This window comes from Xiphophorus maculatus, chromosome 15 (assembly GCF_002775205.1).
Source record: "Xiphophorus maculatus strain JP 163 A chromosome 15, X_maculatus-5.0-male, whole genome shotgun sequence".
Classification (NCBI taxonomy): Eukaryota; Metazoa; Chordata; class Actinopteri; order Cyprinodontiformes; family Poeciliidae; genus Xiphophorus; species Xiphophorus maculatus.
Window position 1 is genome coordinate 16420341 of NC_036457.1, and position 16175 is coordinate 16436515.

The 16175-nt window shown below is 37.9% G+C and overlaps 1 protein-coding gene across 4 annotated transcripts in view; it reads right to left on the reverse strand.

The window, feature by feature from the left end:
• Window positions 1-16175, reverse strand: part of plcb4 (phospholipase C beta 4) — a 66210-nt gene that overhangs the window by 5065 nt on the left and 44970 nt on the right. For all 4 annotated transcript variants that reach the window (XM_023348337.1, XM_023348334.1, XM_023348335.1 and 1 more), the window contains 23 exons: window positions 16041-16094; window positions 15498-15579; window positions 15311-15411; window positions 13788-13845; window positions 12861-12969; window positions 12486-12696; window positions 11671-11764; window positions 8991-9070; window positions 8820-8904; window positions 8628-8718; window positions 8448-8543; window positions 7700-7848; window positions 6626-6709; window positions 6382-6526; window positions 6161-6245; window positions 5654-5778; window positions 4059-4110; window positions 3540-3642; window positions 3249-3413; window positions 1541-1745; window positions 925-1013; window positions 686-842; window positions 551-600 (listed from right to left, as the gene is read on the reverse strand). In XM_023348337.1, coding sequence (XP_023204105.1) covers window positions 551-600; window positions 686-842; window positions 925-1013; window positions 1541-1745; window positions 3249-3413; window positions 3540-3642; window positions 4059-4110; window positions 5654-5778; window positions 6161-6245; window positions 6382-6526; window positions 6626-6709; window positions 7700-7848; window positions 8448-8543; window positions 8628-8718; window positions 8820-8904; window positions 8991-9070; window positions 11671-11764; window positions 12486-12696; window positions 12861-12969; window positions 13788-13845; window positions 15311-15411; window positions 15498-15579; window positions 16041-16094 — 2470 coding nt within the window. The remainder of the gene's footprint in view (window positions 1-550; window positions 601-685; window positions 843-924; window positions 1014-1540; window positions 1746-3248; window positions 3414-3539; window positions 3643-4058; window positions 4111-5653; window positions 5779-6160; window positions 6246-6381; window positions 6527-6625; window positions 6710-7699; window positions 7849-8447; window positions 8544-8627; window positions 8719-8819; window positions 8905-8990; window positions 9071-11670; window positions 11765-12485; window positions 12697-12860; window positions 12970-13787; window positions 13846-15310; window positions 15412-15497; window positions 15580-16040; window positions 16095-16175) is intronic.

The following is a 16175-nucleotide window of genomic DNA, read 5'->3' on the forward strand; positions in this document are numbered from 1 at the left end:
CTACATAATAACCCGGGTTTCATACCAAACGATGGACACTCGACCTAGGTAGACTAAATGTTCAGGTTAGTTCAGCTGTGGAGAAAAAATCCCAACACAAAGTAGGGCATAATTGCTGGTTCTCAAATTGTTTGTTGTACTAAAAGATCGAAAATGTGAGACATAAATATGTATTTACCCCCTTTTATTCTAACACCCCTTCATAAAATCCGATGCCAGTAATTGCCTTCAAAAAATCAGATGTGTGTAACTATATCTCAGCATAAATGCAGATGGTTCTGTGAAGGCATCTAAGGTTTATTGAGAACAAACAGCAACACAGCAGAGAATTTATGGAGACGCTTAAGGTGGGATTGGGTCATGAATCAATAGTCTAACAAAACACTTTGAGGTTTGAGGTAATGTGGAAAAGGTTAAGGAGAAAAAGTCCTTTTGCAAGGTATTTTTACTTTAATTAGGCATTTAATAAAAATTTATCTTAAATCCTGAAATCCACATTAGTCACAAATCTTTCAAAAGTGAAGCAGATGTTGACTAAAACAATACAAACCTTCATTTGCTTTAAGTCATCAATGCTCACGTTAGGCACAAGCGCAGTATCTAAAACAGCAGCAAAAAAAACTCAGTGTTTAGAATAAAAACATGGTGCATATGTTCAAAAAGTCAATAAGAATTCAATGTTTACCCTTCTTGTTCTCGTTTGTGTTGTTTTGGATAGAATTGGAGGTCTGGGCCATATCTGAGCTGGCTTGTTGTGTCACACTGGCTTTCCCTGCGTCTCCTTTTCCCTTTCCCTTCTTGTCATTCTTTGAGCTTCCATTGGGAACATCTGCTATGTCATTCTATTAGAAGAAGGATAAAGTTAAAATAGGAAGGTGTTTTTATTGTGAAAAGGCAGTTACTATTTCCATTTGTTATGTGTACCGTGTCGATCCCCAGGGCCTTCATCTGGTCAGCTCTCTTCTCCGCTATGGTCAAAAACTTCTTTGGATCTGATAGAGCATCCACAATAGCTGCATGCAAAAATATTGAAAAAATGCAGCTGTAAAAGTTCACTATCCTTCAGATAAAACAAGTGAATAAACAGGGGGGGGGGAAACAATAATATCAAGTGAAGAGGATTAAATTTTGAGCAGTGCTGTAGTGGACAGGGAGAGAAGCTAATAGTCTCAGTAATGGCTCCACACTCAAAGCCTCTTGGCTTTATTTAATGGCAACTCCAATTGTCCAACTCATTTGTATGCTTGTGCCCGTATGAAGCAGTCTGCAGATTTACTGTCGTCATCATTTGTGCCGTGCCATTACTGCAAATGTTAAAGCTAACCCGCCCGGGGCACAGGATGAGAAGAGACTTGCTAAACTTTCCATTTCTCCCCTGCTGTCCCTGTAGGCTACAGACGCCTTTTTATTATCAGCTATGAATAATCTGAGGGGAGTTAAATATTGCAAGTTAGAATGAGAGCCACCTGTAGTTCTCTGTTCAAAAATAAAACACTTCAAATGAATGAATGTAGTGTGTGTGTAATCCTGCTGCCCTCACCTCCGAAGCCGTCGGGCACGTAGGTCTTGAGGATGATTTGGCAGAAGACTGTCGGCAACGACAGAGGGTTGTTGCCTTCGTTCCTCAGGGAGATGTGACGGTAGCCAGCCTGCAGGCCGTCCAGAGGCAGGATGCGTTGGCCAATCAGCTTGTTGTTGTCGTCGTACACTGCGATGCGCAGCACCGCCAGATCTGGTAAGATTACCTAGAGGTTGGGATGTTAGGAGGGAGGAAAATGTTTATTTAAAGAATGGGGCGAGAAACACAGAGAGCAAATAGTGAATAAAATCAAGCAGCCAAACTTAAGTTAAAGTAGTGAGTCAAGGATGAAACTGGGGACATTACATGAAGAGATGGAGAGCAGTGCGCTACCGATGAGGCCATGTGTTGTGATCAGTGTGTCTTTAGAAAAAAACAACAACTAGGGAATAAATGTGTTAACTGGTCCTGTGTTGGGAGATAACTGCTCATAAAAGGGAGGATAAATGGATACAAAGGAGATGAAGCTGGAGATCAAGGGTTGGAGGCGTCGTGTGTGTATGCTTGCATTTCCATTGACACAGTATGAGTACTGCTGATGTGTACTGTTTGCTCAGTCATCTTGACAGCAGTATGTAAGCACTGAATGTACAGCAGCATCTGCAGGCATTTGTAAGCGTGGACGGGAAAGGAGAGACCCGGCAGCAGCTCCTGGTGTGATGGCCCTGCTTTGATAGCAGTGTGTAAGTGTGTGTGGGCGTGCGAAGGAGAGAGTAAAGCAGCACTGCGGCAGGGTTTGATGGATGGTGTGTGTTAGAAAGCTGGAGTCACAGTCATGGCTGAGAGACTTCCTATTCTGCTGAGAGCAGCACTATTATCTACACATTACTCCATGGCTTTCTGTCTCAACTCTTTCAGTTTCTTGTTTCTCTTCTTTATCTGTAATTATTGTTTTCTTTCTATTTTTCTATGTCATTTATTTTATCCTCATTTCCATCTTTGCTCAGACACAAACTAATGTACACCTCACATTTTGCCCCACAGCGTTGTTTTAGGATACTAGAAATAAAGACTACTGAAGCCTGCAAAAGGTTTGCTAATGGGGTTGGTTTACCGTCCAACAGGAGGACAACCCAGATCAGGATCAGCTCAAGCTTTTAGGAAGCTTATTTGCAAAAAAACTTTGAAAACCCCTGCGCTGATCCCTTCTATTACAAAATTATGAACCATTTTGTGTTGGTTTATCACAAAATCCCCTAAAAATTCATTGAAGATTGCTAATATAATACTGTGAATTGGAGGATTTTCAAGGTCTGGATATGAACCATTTGTATTTATGCGCTCTCTCATTGCGTAAATGTTGCATTCATATGTAAGCCAATCCTTTCTTCATTCTTCCCCTCCTTTCAATTTGTAATAATACCACTAATAGATGGTTGTGATATATTTAGCAGCGAGAAAAGATCACAACTGGACAAGTCTGCATGCGTAAGGTGCTGGAATTTATGTACTAGTGGGAGATGAAGAGTTTGCAAAAACTGAATTCATGGATGTAGTGGGCTGATCTAAAATAGTGGATCAGGAGTAAATTGATAGTAAACCTTTTGATTTATATTTTAAAAATGGACAGAAAAAGTTAATACTTTTGCAAGACTTTGCAAGAACAATGCAGACTAATTCTAGAATGACAGTATCTATTATTGCTTCCCTCTCATGTCTTGCTTCATACCTTTCTGAAAACAAAGGGCTCTTCATTGTAGGCTGGATTGAGTCCATTGTTCATCACCATGCGTGTGCGGAACTCTTTCCGAATTGTATCCGTGGGCAAGCCGTACATATCTACTTCAACGTATGTGCCAATTTTTTTGTCAGACAGAAACTGTCCTGAAAACACCTGAAATTTAGCAGGAAAACACAACTTAATGCAGCTTTTTACAAAGAAATGTTAGTGAGGATAAAAATAATAAACATGCTGCTGTTCCCGTTGTAATAACAGCCGCCAGTATTCTGATGGGCTAACCTGGACGCTGCAGGTTGCTGCAATGACGCCATCCACCGGCGTCTCAGAGAAAGGGTCAAACGTCCTGTCTGACCGACGCATGAAGTCTGGCTTCAGAAGGTACCTGAGCACAGCAACAACAAAATCACCTATGGGTAAACTCACTGAATACTAATATTTTGAAAATCACACATTTCTACCAATATCAGAGAGAAAAAATCATTAGACACTCCACATTAGAAAATATTAATAATGATAGTTGTCTGTAAATGCCCTGCTCTCCTCACAGATGACATTTCTAGTATTAGCAGCACAATCCCTGCCCTCAGGGACAGTATTAGCCGAGGAATGGAGACAGCAATGGGAGGAGGAAGATGTAAATGAATTCAGAGACAAGTGAAAGGGAGCATCCTTTTCCAAAGCACTTATTGGCTCTCAGGGGCAAGTAGTAGCTACTGGCAATAAGTAATGAGATGTGACAAGTTGTAATTGATGAGCCTTAGAGAGGGGGAGGTGGAGGGGGGAGGGGGCTGCTCTCACCCACAACAGCCGTTGTACTCAAACTTTCCTTGGTTCAGCTGCATGGCCAGATCTGAAAGAGCATAGAGGAGAAAGAATAGATTTTAATAGCAAGCTCTTACATTAGAACCACAACAAATCTAAAATTCTGAAGGTAAAAACCCAACATGCAAACAATAAATTAGAGTACTGGCAAATGTTTTAGGTTTTTGGCTGAAAAGCAGACATTTATTTCTTTAACATCTTTGCTCTTAAATAATCTACTTCCAAGAGCTCCGCCTCCTGTGTAAAAGGCCTCCAGCTCTTGCACATGCCCTGCATACAGCGGCCCATATGGTCAAGTCGTTTTTGCTTTGAGTTACAGAGCAGCAGCTGCTGTTCAATAGGCGTAACTCACATTATATATGTGTTTGCGCACAATTTAAAAATGTTAGTTTCATAAGAGACTTGCACAGTCAAAAGCTGAAAAACAAACAGGAGCGACTGTGGAGACAAGGCTAATATATAAAGTGTCAGCAGGTTGGTTGTGTAAATATTTGCACAAGAGACTCAAACAAAACACTGCTTGCCCTATAGTTCTTCCTAGTTAGGAATGTAAACCTGAAACCTGCATATTGATTCATGTAACAAGAAAATGAAAAACTTGATAGTATGATGCAAAGTCAAATGCTCCTCTTGAACTTTTCCACATTTTCTCATGTAGCAAGTACAAACTTCAAGAATTTTCAGCAGGATTTTTTGTAGGAGACTGAAACAAATTAACATGTAATTGTGAAGTGGAAGTAAAATTATATTTGGGTTTTCATTTTTAACCATGGACTCTACAGCATCTGTTTGTATTCACCCTCCCTGAGTGACTATTTTGAAGGAACACATTTTACTGCAATTACAGTGAAGCTTTGCACATCAAGAGACATGCATCATCTAAATGCCACTTTTTTTATGTGTTAGTTCTGTTTATTAACTGACCAGGTCCTCTGTTGCTTGTATAGAAAAGCTTCCCCACAGCATGATACTGCCACCACTAGGAGTGAAACAGAACTTCTTAAGGTTTTCTTCAGACAATTTACCTTTTCCCACTCTTTCATAAAAAACAGAGTAATATTAGCTACAATAGATTTTATTCAGGGGTATTAAAGTATAGTGGGCTTATATACATATTCTGCACCTTTTAACTTATTTTTTGATAAATAAGGATCAGAAATCTTGTTGTTTTTCTTCCATTTCAGTTATTCACTGTATTGTCTAAGTTTGTGGTTGTAATGCAGCAAAATGAAAAGTCAAGGCACTGAAAATCAAGTAATGTGATTTATGTGAAAGTGATAACGTTGACAGTACATATGACAAAATAACATGCAGCATAAAACATTAGTTTACATGTGAAGTCTGAACAAAAAGTATTATCAAACAGATTTAATTCAAACTGAGTGCATATCACCCTCTTATTCCTTTCTATCATCTTTAGCAGCTAATTAGCATATCCTCCTTCAACCACATCATGTGCATAAGATACCATAAGATCAGAGGTGCTTTTCTATATTTCGGGAACACATTAAATACACACGTGTGTGCAAGAGAGGGAGAGGTCAGAAGTCCCATGTTGCATGCTGTGGTACCTGGGGTCTGGAAGTTGAGGGAGACCATCTGGCAGCCTGCGTTCCAGAAGATCTGAGGCATGTAATTACTGGAGTCCACCCTGCCTCCTTTGGGGTAGATACGGCTCATCTGACGCTTGTTGTAGCTGCACTGATGCTCAGGAAAATTTCAAAAGGGATTAAAAAAAAGGAAGGAGAGCATGTGTGTTTCTGCACATGTAAGTGTGTGTGGGGGGTGTAATTAAAAATGTGTGAATGTCTGTAACAGCGATGGAAAATGCACAAGATGGTCAAACAAACCAACTTAACTTAGCAAGACATAAAGAATGAGACGCTGCATGTTCTGTTTGAACAGAAAACACAGAAAGATATGCAGCTGTAGTGCATCAGGAACTAGTGATTTATGAGATCTTTACTTAGTTTAAAGAATAAAGGTGTTCTTAGTAGTGCTGATCATGATATCATAAGGTATGTAAATTACGTTTTTCAAATCTACAGGAGCAGTAATCTCAGTGGCTCAAAGGATACTTGACAAACTCGATGGCGTTGGTCTTCAGATAGCCCAGGCCCACTGACTCATTAAAGGATGACATGTTGTGGTGGATATTCCTCTCTGAAACACACAAAATCGGACCAGAAATAGTCAAATCAGGCTCTTTGCCTTGGACTTTGAGGCTGTTTATCTGCTCTCCACATCAGTGTACAGAAAACTAACCTGTAGAAGAGGGAAAAACTGTAATGATCCTCACCTTCTGCAACATCAAAACCCTGGAACTTCACCGGCTGTGCATAGTTGACCATGGCTGAGAGATACGGGTGGATATTTGTGGTGGCTGACTCATATTTATATTGCGCTATTAGAGCCTCCTCAGAGTCCTCTGCCACGTCTCCGCCCTGCACAGAACAGAGGAATAGTTACAAATTACTTATGGTGTACATAAATATCTTCCAAAGATTTCTACAGAGTAAGGAGAAACATCGGCGGGCTCTTGCCTTCTTGTTATCTTGATCAGATGCCTCAGAGATATCTGTGACGTCTGTTGCTTCAGAAATCTCTGTGACCTCGTCATCAGGTACCTGGGGGGAAAAAAGGTCCAATCATGAGGAGCCCTGTGATTTTTACAAATATGGCTAATCTGACTTCATTAGAAATATTTATCAACATCATTTGCTGCAACTTCATGTAATGTTTGCCTGAACTAAAACTGAGGATGTCCGAGGCAGGAAACACATGATGCGTTTTAATGATATTTTCAAGATGCAGTCGATGGATATTTGTTTTTGTACCTCATGAATAATTTAACATAAATGTGATTTCCTTCCCACTGTTGGCTACTATTCTGCACTGAAATGTGAACTCCTGCTTTCAAAATAAAAATTTGAGAAATTAAACTAGAGAAAACAGCATAAAGCTGTATAATCTGTGTATCATTTGTTCTTTCCATTTTGACAAACATGAATCAGAAATTAAGCGATTTGTCTTGAATTGTATACACAAAGTAATTCAGTTGGTGTTTAAATTAAGTCAATATATTTAACACTTTTTTTCTTCCAATTTTTAGACAACTTTATTCCAAAGCAGTAGGTCCTTAGTTTGAATTAGATTTTGTAGTGTTTGATAAATGCAAAAGCTTACTGTGAAACATTGGAAAATAATCAAATTGAGAAAAATGTTTTTCAAATCAATCAAAAACTGACAGAAAACAAAATCAGTATTAAAAAATGTTGATTCTACAACATAAATTTGTCAACATTCAGGTGAGGAAGAAAAAAATAGTTTATCTAAATATTGTTTAATGCTATCAACTTAATATGCATCATTTTCTAAATCAGTCAAAAGCACACAAATCTTGAGACAAGCATGTTGCACGATAGTTGCAGGTATGTTAAAAATTCCTAAGAAGAGTAACATCGTAAATGTTTAAGCTAATTGTTTCTGCTTTTGTACAATTTAATTTTGGTCTCACTGTACACAAAATGATCTGAAAGTTTGTAATTGCATTCTCTGAAAAGTGCAAACTACAAACAGCTTTTTGCCCAAGTCTGATCCTCAGACTACAGACTGACCTTTTTGATGCTGTTGCTGCGCTCTTCCTCTTTTCCAGAGCTGATGGCGTTACTCTGGGAAACGCTGTTCGTCTCTTTGTCACTGGTGACTTCTGACAGAATGCTGGGAGCCTCTGAATTCAAATCTTTATCTTCAGCTTCTTTTTCCCCTATACCAAGAAACATACAGTAGTATTAAAAAAAATCTTACAGTTACTCAAATGTATGTCAGCCACTTTTCTTTTAAGAAACAAATTAGCTATATGGAGTTTATCTTTTACACAGAATCAGACATTTTTCTCAGAGAACAGTGCTGGTCAGAAGGGAACATACAATTAACATGGCTATAAATGTATTAATTAAATTTCAGTGCTACAAATTGTTGTATAACTCAAAAAAATAAAAATGTAAAAAACCAAGACATACAAGCTAAACTGACTTAAATACATTCTGGAGAAGCATTTTATACTCAGACAAGGCAAATATTTTTTAAGAGCAATGGTGAGGCTATAAACCTTAGAATACTGTAACAAGCATGGAAGGGGAAGCAGGATGCTGTGGGGCAGTCTTGCTGCATGTGGTATTGGTACATTGCACAAAAGAATTATTGCAGTTGTATCATTATGTGACTGAAACAGCTACTCAACTACATCATTAGAAGCTGAATATAACATTTATGGCCAAGATAATCGGTTATATCTAATATATTGACTATGCCTGTCCAATTGAACAGTTTACACAAAAACAGTTAAAGTTGTATTCAGCTAACCGTTCTCTGCATCGTCTTCATTCTCTTCTCCCATAATGATAGCAGGAGTGTTGGTCTCACCGGCCTCCATGTGCTTCTTTAAAGCTTCAAGTTGCCCTGTGTCAAACATTCACAATGTTTATAGTTTCCAAACTTAACATCACTTGAGGATGAAGTCATGCGTCTGTGCTTTATACATACTCTGCTCCACTTCAGGTTTTAACCGCTTATTCTTTATTAGGATTTTTCTCTTCAGGTCATTTGGTGAAGGTAAAGGATGCCCAGGATCCATCTGAAGACAGGCAGAGAGAGACATGACACAATCCCAATTCTATGGCTGCTTGTTTTATATAGTGGGAAGAAATTTCAGTGAGAGAAAGAGGAAAACTTTACTGGGTAGTTCTCCAGAGGCTGCCTGAGAAGAAGGTCGCCAAAGAGCTCCTCACAGTACTTGGCCATCTTATACTGCTGTATTTTACTGGAAATAAACAAAAAATAAAATACAGTGAATAAACTGACATGTTATTACAGTAGATATGTTAAAAACATTAATGGAAAATGTACCTGCAATGATTTTCAAAGGATAAAATAACAGGATAATCAGATGTGACAAATGCCGTCTCCTTGATTGCTTGGATCACATCCTGTGGGGATGAAAAGAGACATAAAGGAGTTAGGATATGCAGTTTCACAGTATGAGCACAAGGTGGCAGACAGTTATAATAAGACAGAAAACGGCACTTATTTCTCTTCTGAATCCTCTGCTCTTCTTTGTGCACATCATTTGAAAGTCTTTGTGAGCTTGGCTGGTTTGATACATCCTTTTATGATGGCCAAAACCAGATATTTGTGAAGAAAACGGATATTTATTTATCAAACAAAATATGTTTGGTAATCCTAACTTAAAGCAGGAAAAGTTTAATCCGATATGATGTCAGTCAGTAAAAAGGTTATTCGTAGTTTTACAGAAGTAGAAGTAGTTATCTGGGTTCAACTGGTTATGCATGTGACAAAAGTGGATCTCTATGTTATACTAAATCATCTGGAGGATATAGTAAACAAAAAACCTTCTGAAGAAATTTAAACAGGGCCTGCCAAAGTGTGCCCGTCGGTTGGAATCCAGCTTACTGATGCTAAAAATCAGCATAAATGCTAAAGTAAGCTACAATGTACTCAATAGCATGTGGAGAGTCACAAGTATGTTGAAAAAACATGGACTTACACCATTCAATATGTTAAAATTAATGTAGAAGCTAAAATTAGCCAAAATGTTAATGTTAGCATAAATGCTGCCAGTGGCACGTAGGGCATCACTAGCATGTTGTCTTACAATGACTTCCTCCATTCAGTGTGCTAAACATGGATCATAAATTTTAAAAATAGCTAAAAAGCTTTTTTTTAGGGAAAAGGCTAGGAAAATGTTTGCGCTAATGTTAGTGCACTGCCTTCTGATTTTTACTTTTGCAAAAGTAAAAATCAGACATTTACTCCGTGGCACTTGGTTACCATAAACTTTCTCATCTCTTAGCAACAGATTAACAACAAATATTGTTATTGTTCAAAAAACATAAGATTTCTTCTGCTCTTTTGAAATACTATTTAACTTATACTAATTAACAACTGTGAAATTTTCAAAAAAGTGAACTTATTTATTTTTTTGCCATTGGTGGTAAATATATTATAAAACAGACGTTCAACACAAAAGTAAAAATTTGATTTATACTTTGTGGCAGTTCGTTACTAGAAAAACAATTCATCTCTTAAAACCAAATTAATTAATGTTTATAAAACATAAGCTCTTTTAAAATACTGCTTATCTGCTTAGACACAAGAAATTAACAGTTATTAAATTTTGCAAAAGTAAAAATCAGATATTTACTTCATGGCACTTGGTTACCAGAAAACGAGCTCATCTCTCAGCAACAGATTAACAAAAGAATACTGCTATTGTTAAAAAAACATAACATTTCTTCTGCTCTTTTGAAATACCACTTATCGTATACTAACTTATCAAGAATTGTGAAGTTGGTGAATTTTTCAGAAAAGGGATTTATTTTTGTCATTGGTAATAAATATATTATAGAGCAGATATTCAACAAAAAGGTAAAAATCTGATTTATACGTCATGGCAGTTCATTACCAGGAAAAAACGCTAATCTCTAAACACTAAAGTAATTATTTTTTATAAAACATAAGCTCTTTTGAAATAGTCTTTATCTGCGTAGACAAGAAATTTACAGTTGGTAAATTTTGCAAAAGTAAAATTCAGATGTTTACTTTGTGGCACTTGGTTACCAGAAAACACGCTCATCTGTTAGCAACAGATTAACAAGAAATATTGTTATGGTTCAAAAAACAATATTACTTCTGCTTGTTTGAAATACTACTTATTTTATGCTACTTAACAAGAATTGTGCTGTTGGTAAAATTTTCAGAAAAGTAAATATATTTTTTTTTTTATCGTTGATGGTGAATGTGTTATAGAACTGACATTCAACACAAAAGCAAAGATCTGATTTATACTTTGTGGCAGTTCATTACCAGAAAAAAAGCTAATCTCTTAGCTACAGCTTAACAACAAATACTATTGCTCAAAAAACATAGGATTTATTCTGCTCTTCTGAAATACTAATTATCTTACACTACATATACTTAACAAGAATTGTGCCAGTTGGTGAATTTTGCAGAAAAGTGAAAATATACATATTTTTGTTGCATTGGTGGTAAAATATAAAACATATATATTTGTCTGTAGTAAGCGTTCCGCCAAAGTGGCTCTGCCTTCTCTGTAGGAACTCAGTGTTCCGCCATCTCTGTAGTTCTCTACATCTCTTCAGTGTTCAGTTGCTATGGTAATTAATCCTCTGAAAACTGTCGTGTGTGAGTGAGACACAGAGGGGGAGACAAAATTCTATCTCTGTTATCTCTGTTGAATCTGACACAAAACGGTGTCGGTTAGAATTTGTTTTGATTTGAATTTGGCTCGTTTTTCGCTAATTGCGTCGCTATGATTACTCGAAATAGGAGGAGAACATCTCTCCTACGCATTGCTGTGGCAGGCCCCAATTAATGGGCAGAACACAAGTGCACAAACCTATTCAGTAAATTCTTAGCTTAAAATGTCAGGATTTGGTAAAGCAGGTTGTCACAGCTTCTGTTTTTTCCAAAAAGCAGAGGGACCCATCTATGAACAGAACTGACTCTTGAATATATTAGCAGGTTCTCCACTGCTGTGGGGATTTACCTTGAACAGGATGTCTGTGCACATGGCCTTGCCATGAGTAATGATGGGTTCCTGGTCCTCCCCTTTGCCATCCCAGCAGTCTAGCTCCACACATCTGATTAGTAAGCAAATAGAAATATTCCTGAAGTACTCAGATTGCACAATGGACCCATTACAAATTACAAACAGGACATTATGTACATGCATAACCAGATTTTAGCTCATTTTATATCAATGCAGTTTATGAAGAACAATAACTTTTTCTACAAGATGTGTTTATGAATGACTGACAGGAGCTGTATAAAATAAACTATCAAGTCATACTGAAAACAGAGTAAACATACTAGCAATAGCATAGCACTTCAGCAAACTACAGTTCAGCTCTGGAAAAAATTAAGAGACCACTAAAAATGATCAGTAACTCTGAATTTACTTTTATTCCATGAATTACTGAAGTGTCTGAAATTCCAAGCCAAAATGTAGTATTTATTTGCAGAAAATGAGAAATGGTGAAAATAACAAAAGAGATGCAGAGCTTTCAGACCTCAAAGAATGCAAAGAAAGCAAGTTCATATTAATTTAGAAACGATACTAATGTTTTAACTCAGGAAGAGTTCAGAAATCAATATTTGGTGGAATAACCAGGAGGTTTTCAGTGGGGTTCAGTGCAGTGGAGTGGGCTCTTCATTTTTTTCAAAGCTAATGTAAAATCAATACATGGCATTGATTTTAATGCATCAAATTCAGACTCTGAATCAGAAAATGCTTATTCTTATATTTTATAGGCAAATAAACATGCCTATTCATTATGCTTAGACTGTGTCTCTGTGTAATACCTGCATCCAGACAGCAGGACCTGGCGGTACATCTCCACTGATGACTTCCCTCCAAACTGTCTTCCTGTCAGGTATGTATTGTGGGAGGAGCTGATAAAATAATGAGCCAAAGGCTGATCCATGTCTTGGTACAGTTCTAGTCTGTCCAGGAACACCGGAGCATTTTCATCTGACATTAGGTAGCGACAGAACCCGTCACTCGACATGCGGCCTAGGAGGAGGAAGACAAGATGAAGATGACTTTGTGATTGTAGTAAATTAGCCAGGTTTAAATTCAATAAATACCTGTTTCTGTAGATTCAAGATTACACAGGCAGATGGCAGCAGAGGCAAAGAAAAGTCTGTCTCCAGATTTCATTCATATATTGCTTTTACCTTTTTTCTTCAGCTCTTCGTCCCTTTCATATTTCTCAATGATCTGCATGGCTCTTTTGGGGTCGTAAAATGGAAACAGAATCTCATTTAACCTCGGGTCACGTTGGTTCTACAGAGCAAGACACGAGCACAGGTGTACATCACATGTACGTTACATCCAGTTCCTCCCAACATAAACGCTTCTTAAAAAACTTGAAACTACCATGCATGTCAACACTTTCAGTAGAATTTAAAACTCAATTCATATCAAGGATTAATTTTGTGCAAATGCTTGGAGAACGTCTGACTTTAATTTCAGATATTTCTAACACTAGCATGTCTTCAACAGGATGGCATTTAGATCGTAGGGCAAAACCAATCGCTACAAAAATAAGTGCAGAGTTAAAAATGATTCATAACAAGGCAGTCATATGTGCTGGAAGGGTTGAAAGCAGCTCTAACAAGACGTTACAGTGACAGAGCACATTCTTGTAGGCAAAGTGGGAATGAATCCAGCTGAGTCCAGAGCATGGAGCAGCACAGACATGACTGGACAGCAGATGCAACAAGCAGGTATTCAGCCACACACAGGAGGACGGCCGCAAAACACAGACACACAGCAGGAAGCGAGACGAACCAAGCCGGACGCAACAGGATGGAAACCTCTCCTCCTGTTGTCATGACAACACCAATCAGACAATGGGAGGCAAACCTCGCTAAGGGAGAGCTGGAGGAACGGGACGAGAGGGGGCATGCAGAGTTTGGTAGCTGGTGGAAGTTGCCCCTCCAGGCAAGCTGAATGTTGTTTAATTGGGTTTTAAAGATGGCCGATGGAGGGCAACTTCTATCCACAGCAGGAAGGGAAGAGGAGGCGGGGTGGGAGGGCAGCAGAGAGGGGCTGGCTGAAGCCAAATACACAAAGAAGTTAATGAATGATAAAGAGCTTACTTCATTCAGAAAGCTGACTAACTGGTCTACAGTTAAATAATCTGTTTTGTTCCCATTGCTGCAAAGGAATTATTGGAAAAGAAAAAATATTGTTATAACTCTTAAAACGGACATCCACACACTCATCCACACAGTCAGTTAAAATTAGAAAGTGTTTTGTGTTACACTTTTAGTCCAAATTTGTTAAACATATCTCTTTATGTTTGAATGTTGCCAGTAGGTTGATCCTAATTCAGTGCTGAACTGAAAGCAGGTTAGGCTGTCCAGGCGTAGTTAGTGTAGCAGGAGCAGAAACATTTATCCAAATCATACCCAATGTCACCTAACAGTTCTCCCTTTTACTTTAGAGTAGATTATTGAAACAACAAAGTGTTATTTTTTTATTTTTCTGTTGATCCATTCTATTCCTGATTATTAGTGCTGGGTAAATGAGGCGTCATGAAGCGTATCGACCCATAGCAAAACTGTATTGATACTGTGTCACTGAATACTGACACCTGCTGGACATTAAAAATCCCTACAGGCAACATAGTTGCCAGACTGATTTGATGACCTCGTCTATACAATAAGATTTTAGTCATTGTATTTTATTGTATACTATATATTGTATTATGTCATATCTTCAGTTAAATTCAAAATATATTTGATATTCTTCGATACAGTCAATAAATAATGTGAACATGTATCAAGTGATGAAAATTTAAGTGAACATGTTTGGAATGAGGATGCTTGTGGACTGGGGGGGGAGGGGTTCCACAAATTTTCATTCAAAAAAATAAGTTTGTCCAACATTTTTGAAATTTTGTTTGTTACGCTTTTTTGACAACTTCTGCTGCTGTAGAAAAAAATGGAGTAAACAATACATTTATGTGAAATGATTTATGAAAAGCAACAGTAATTTATAGAATGGCTGTATACCTGAGTTTATGCTAGGTGTATCTGGGACTTCATTCTGATGCCTGGCCCTATAATGCCTCAGCATTGAAGAGGTGGATTTATTTAAATAAGACAATTCTGTCAAACATATGCAACACTTAACCTGCAGAACATAATATGAAAGTAAACTAAGAGTCAATTTCAGCTGAATTTGGATTCAGATAGATCAAGTAGAAACTGAAAAGAACCAGATGAAACAACTACGAAGTGAGAACCAATACCTTATTTTCTGACGTAAGAACAAAATGGTCTCAAACTACGAAACCTTTCGTTTGCCTTGAGGCTCCATAGTTGACGCTGTACCGTAAAAGATCAAGAATTCTTTTGGCAAATGCATCCCGTCTACAGATTCGCTTCCTTATAAACACAGTTTGGCGCGCCAGTGTCATTTCGAAACAGTTCCTGTATCGGTCACGTCACTTGGTAAAATCAATACGCGCACCGACACGGGGTTTTGTCTATGGGCTTGACGCATGCGCCGACGCATCGGTGTTGCCGGACCCATCACTAGTGATTATGCTCAAAGCTGGTGAACATATCGGCTACACAAACAAGCATGCAGGAGAGTTTTAAACAGGACAGCTTACATTTTCTTGAAGAGCTCCTCTATATCTGTGCGAGGGCAGATCTTCTGTGTCAGTGCGTAGAAAATGTCAAAGGTGAAGTCTGAGGGTTCAATCTCGTCATTCTGCAGCCATATACAGAAACACCACACACTTTAAGATTCAATGCATAAGAAGTGATCAAATGGAAGTACCTGGCTCTCGCTTTTACCTTTCCACTGGGAAGACCTAGATCCTTCAGAGCCTGAAAGATCCCTTTCTCTGTCTTCCCTGATGCAAAGGTTCTTGTGATACTAAAAAGGAAAGGATAAAGTTATAAGTAGCAAATCGAAGAACCAGTTCTCAGACACAAGCAATGTAAAACTGTGGCAGAGGTTTATCTTCCAGCAAGACAACAGTCCTATAGGTACAAACAGGGCTACAAAGCATATTCATATCTTATGCAAAGTTCAAACCCCCTAAAAGATATTTTGGGGAACAAATGTTCTATAATATATACAATGTTTAGATTAAGCTATTCTACAAATAATTGGCAATTATCTACATTTTTATATAAAACAGTTTGAAATACAGAAACAACTTTCCTTCACCTTTACAATTTTGCACTATTGAACTGGTCTGCCACATGAATTCCCAATAAAATGAACATTAGGGCTGCAGTGATACAAAAGGTAAAAATAGCTAAAAGTTTAATAAAAATACTTAAGCAAGGCACTGTGAAACATGTTCAGAAATGCATAAAAATTATTCTTACCCTCTAACAGGGATCTTCCCGTTGACATTGGTCAAGAAACACATCCTCATCCAACTAAATAAGTAAATTTGAAGGCACACAAAAACAAAAACAATCAAAGAAAAGTTCAAAAAGAGGTCATGGGTATAAGCCCAT